The 3,171-nt window shown below is 37.2% G+C and overlaps 1 protein-coding gene across 4 annotated transcripts in view; it reads left to right on the top strand.

Annotated features, from left to right (window-relative positions):
- mroh1 (maestro heat-like repeat family member 1) overlaps positions 1 to 3,171 on the top strand; it is a 37,314-nt gene that overhangs the window by 5,732 nt on the left and 28,411 nt on the right. For all 4 annotated transcript variants that reach the window (XM_016464725.1, XM_016464731.1, XM_016464708.1 and 1 more), the window contains 6 exons: positions 211 to 362; positions 803 to 943; positions 1,217 to 1,309; positions 1,942 to 2,020; positions 2,701 to 2,814; positions 2,946 to 3,019. In XM_016464725.1, coding sequence (XP_016320211.1) covers positions 211 to 362; positions 803 to 943; positions 1,217 to 1,309; positions 1,942 to 2,020; positions 2,701 to 2,814; positions 2,946 to 3,019 — 653 coding nt within the window. The remainder of the gene's footprint in view (positions 1 to 210; positions 363 to 802; positions 944 to 1,216; positions 1,310 to 1,941; positions 2,021 to 2,700; positions 2,815 to 2,945; positions 3,020 to 3,171) is intronic.

The following is a 3,171-nucleotide window of genomic DNA, read 5'->3' as shown; positions in this document are numbered from 1 at the left end:
TATATATATATATATAGGATTCTTTAAAGCATAGGACGTTCAAAAAATAGCATTTATTTGAAATATTCTATTTTTTTTTTACATTGTAAAAGTCTTTATCGGCACTTCTTCCAAAAAAGTATATATTGCCTTTTACTTGAATGAAATGCTTTGATTACTGTTAAATTTGTGTAGTGACGTGGCTTCTTCTCTCTTAACATTTGCTCTCAGCTCTCTGCCGCTTCAGTGAGAGCATTCTAGAATACCTGGCCAACCTGGACAAGGCTCCGGACCCCACTGTGCGTAAAGACACCTTCTCTAGTGAGATATACTCAGCCTACGACATCCTGTTCAACAGCTGGATCCAGAGCAGAGAGTCCAAGGTACACTCAATGAGACGGAGCACGCATCCAATTACAGCTAACTCACTTTGAGACTAAAAAGGGACACGAATGTGCGCCAACTGGGTTCAATTCAGTTTTGTTTTGGATTGAAGCGGGAAAAAACATGTGAGATTGTTATCTGAATCATCTACTTTCAGAGAGGTGGATTTCTTTGTAAATGCTGAAGATTGGATTGTGTGTAGACTTATTTCACCGTTAATACATTACATTTTTATAGAGGCATTACAAATCATGTGTTTTATTTAAGACTTTAATTGAACTACTTCCTGGTCACTGACCATTTAAGTTTCAAAAATAACTGTTTAAAATTTTCTCAGTCTGGTTTGGTTATTATCTGTTTCAGTGTTTGTGTTCGTTTGCTCTTGTGTGAGTGTGGATTCATGTATGCGTTGCAATTGCTCTTGTTTGTCATTCTGCAGTTGCGTCTGACTGTTGCAGAGGCTCTTGGGTCAATGAGTCACCTGATGGCACATGATAAACTGGAAGAACAGCTTCCCAAACTCCTTCCCACTATACTGGGCCTCTATAAGAAGAATTCAGAACACTACATCATCACCAAGGTAAAGCCCACAACAATTTCACTATTACAGGAAATGTTTGGTGGAAGTTAATGGGTCAACCAGTTATTCAATCTAAGTTCCCATATGTTTTCCACTCTGGACCGTTTCCACATTGATTTTGATTAAGACATGGAATCATATCATTGTTTGTGTATTATTTAAGCAGTCTGCTGTGACTTTGACAGAATCAGATCAGATTTTATGACCAATCTATGAGAAAATCCAGGACTCTGTACTGCCTAATATAGTCTAATTCTGTTTGTGTTTGTTCAGAGCTTGTGTCAGGTCCTGGAGGCCTCTGTGAATATGGGCAGCAGAGTGCTGGAGACACAGATTGATGGTCTGTTACTCGCTCTGCACCAGCAGGTCAGTGTTTCTCTCGCTCGTTCTTTATGTGCATTTTTCGTATTCATAAGTCATGATGACAAAGGCATTTTACAGACTTCTTCTAAATCTCTTGCACAACTTCTTGTAATTGTGTTCTCATTTTGGTGGAACAGGTTTTAAGTTGCCTAACCACAGTGTTACATAGAGAACAGCCTAGGGCCATTTAGCGGTTTACCGTAATAGGAATTGTTCACAGATTGTTCACCTCTATGGCTTTGGAATTTGTTTTGATTTAATTAGGGTGATATTTCAAATCAGATTAGAATAGTTGTTTATTGACTAATGTTTATTTCAAACCATTTATTTTGCAGTTTTAATTACAATTATTTAATTCCTTTTCATATTAACAGCTTCTTGCCAGTTTAATTCATTTTGATAATTTTCATTTAGATTATTCAATTGTATTCATACTTTATTACTGCTTTTTCCATTGAAAAAGACAGTTTTCCCAGTTATTAAATACTATTTTGTTGTATTTCTGGACAACTGTCAGTTACTAAAACAAAGAAAGCATATACAATAAAGCACATTAAATAAACTTAAATTATTTTGAGTTGACAGAGTTTTCAGGTACTCATTGTCATTAGATTTATACTTATTTTTCCTTCCAGATATGCTCACCTGTGGACTTCAGCAACCCTCCAACTGTGAAAAATCACAACGAGGTCCTGCGATGCTTCACTATCCTTGGTGGGTCTTGGTTAAACCTTTTTTTTTTTTTTTTTGGAAGCATGTGCATGCAAATGTAAACATCTGATTTAAATCTATTTTTTGGACTAGTCATGTGGCCATGAACCCAAGCAAAGGTTGCATTCTCAGTCAGCTGACTGCTGTAGCAATATCCCTGTCATGTGCTGATGGAGTCTGAGCTGAGATTAAGTTAAGGTGTCAGACCAGCAGGCTTCTCCAATCAGCGAGATGATATCATACAGTTGTGTGCTTGGTGCTGATTTGAGGTGACACACACCAGCTGGATTGCTCTCCTCTCTCTTTTTGTGTTTTGTCAAGCAGATGCAAGGAGTCCAGGAGTTGTTGAGTGTTTTCAGTGTGTGCATGATATAAATTAGATCAATGACTCCTTAAATTTAATAGAATTTTTTGTTTTTTTTTTGTTTTTATGTTTTTTATTTAATTTTTTTTTAAATTTTATTTATTTATTTATTTTTAAATTACCCAGGTTTTTAACCAATTAATGTTCAACTTAGATCCTTTACCAGGCATTAAAACAAGACACCTTTGACTAAAGTATGCATTTATACACAGATTTTGGTGGTTCACAGAACACTGTCAAAGCCTTTATCGTTAACTGAGGGTAAACTTGACAAATTGCATTCATTTTCACTTCTATATTTGGCTGTTTTTGCCCCCAGCCAACACGTTCCCGGACCGTCTGATGGTGTTTGTCCTCCAGAGGTTGGAGAACAGTAACGAAAGGAACAGAATGGGCTCGCTGGCTGTTCTCAGACACCTCATCAACTCATCCAGTGAGTTTTAAACATGTAATCAAATACGTCAGTGATTTCTTCCTCAGCCAGATGCTCTTATCCAGATTGTCATACTTGGCTACGAAAAGATCAGAATCTCTATTTTTAAAACTCTGCTCTGTCTGTTCAAGCCTCCATTATGGAAACCAAGAAGCTCCTAATTCTAGCCAGCATCAGGCAACCTCTGGCTGACCACAGCAATAAGGTACAAAAATATATCCTCTCAATGTGATAAGTGACAAAATATGTGTGTTTCATCAACTTTGGCCACTCTTTGTCCTGCATAGGGCTGTAGCGGTGAGGGAATTTCCGGTATTATCGCCATACACACACACACACACACACACACATATATAT

The sequence above is a fragment of the Sinocyclocheilus anshuiensis genome, unplaced genomic scaffold (genome assembly GCF_001515605.1).
Source record: "Sinocyclocheilus anshuiensis isolate Anshui unplaced genomic scaffold, SAMN03320099.WGS_v1.1 scaffold902, whole genome shotgun sequence".
Lineage (NCBI taxonomy): Eukaryota > Metazoa > Chordata > Actinopteri > Cypriniformes > Cyprinidae > Sinocyclocheilus > Sinocyclocheilus anshuiensis.
This window is presented reverse-complemented; position numbering and strand designations above follow the sequence as displayed.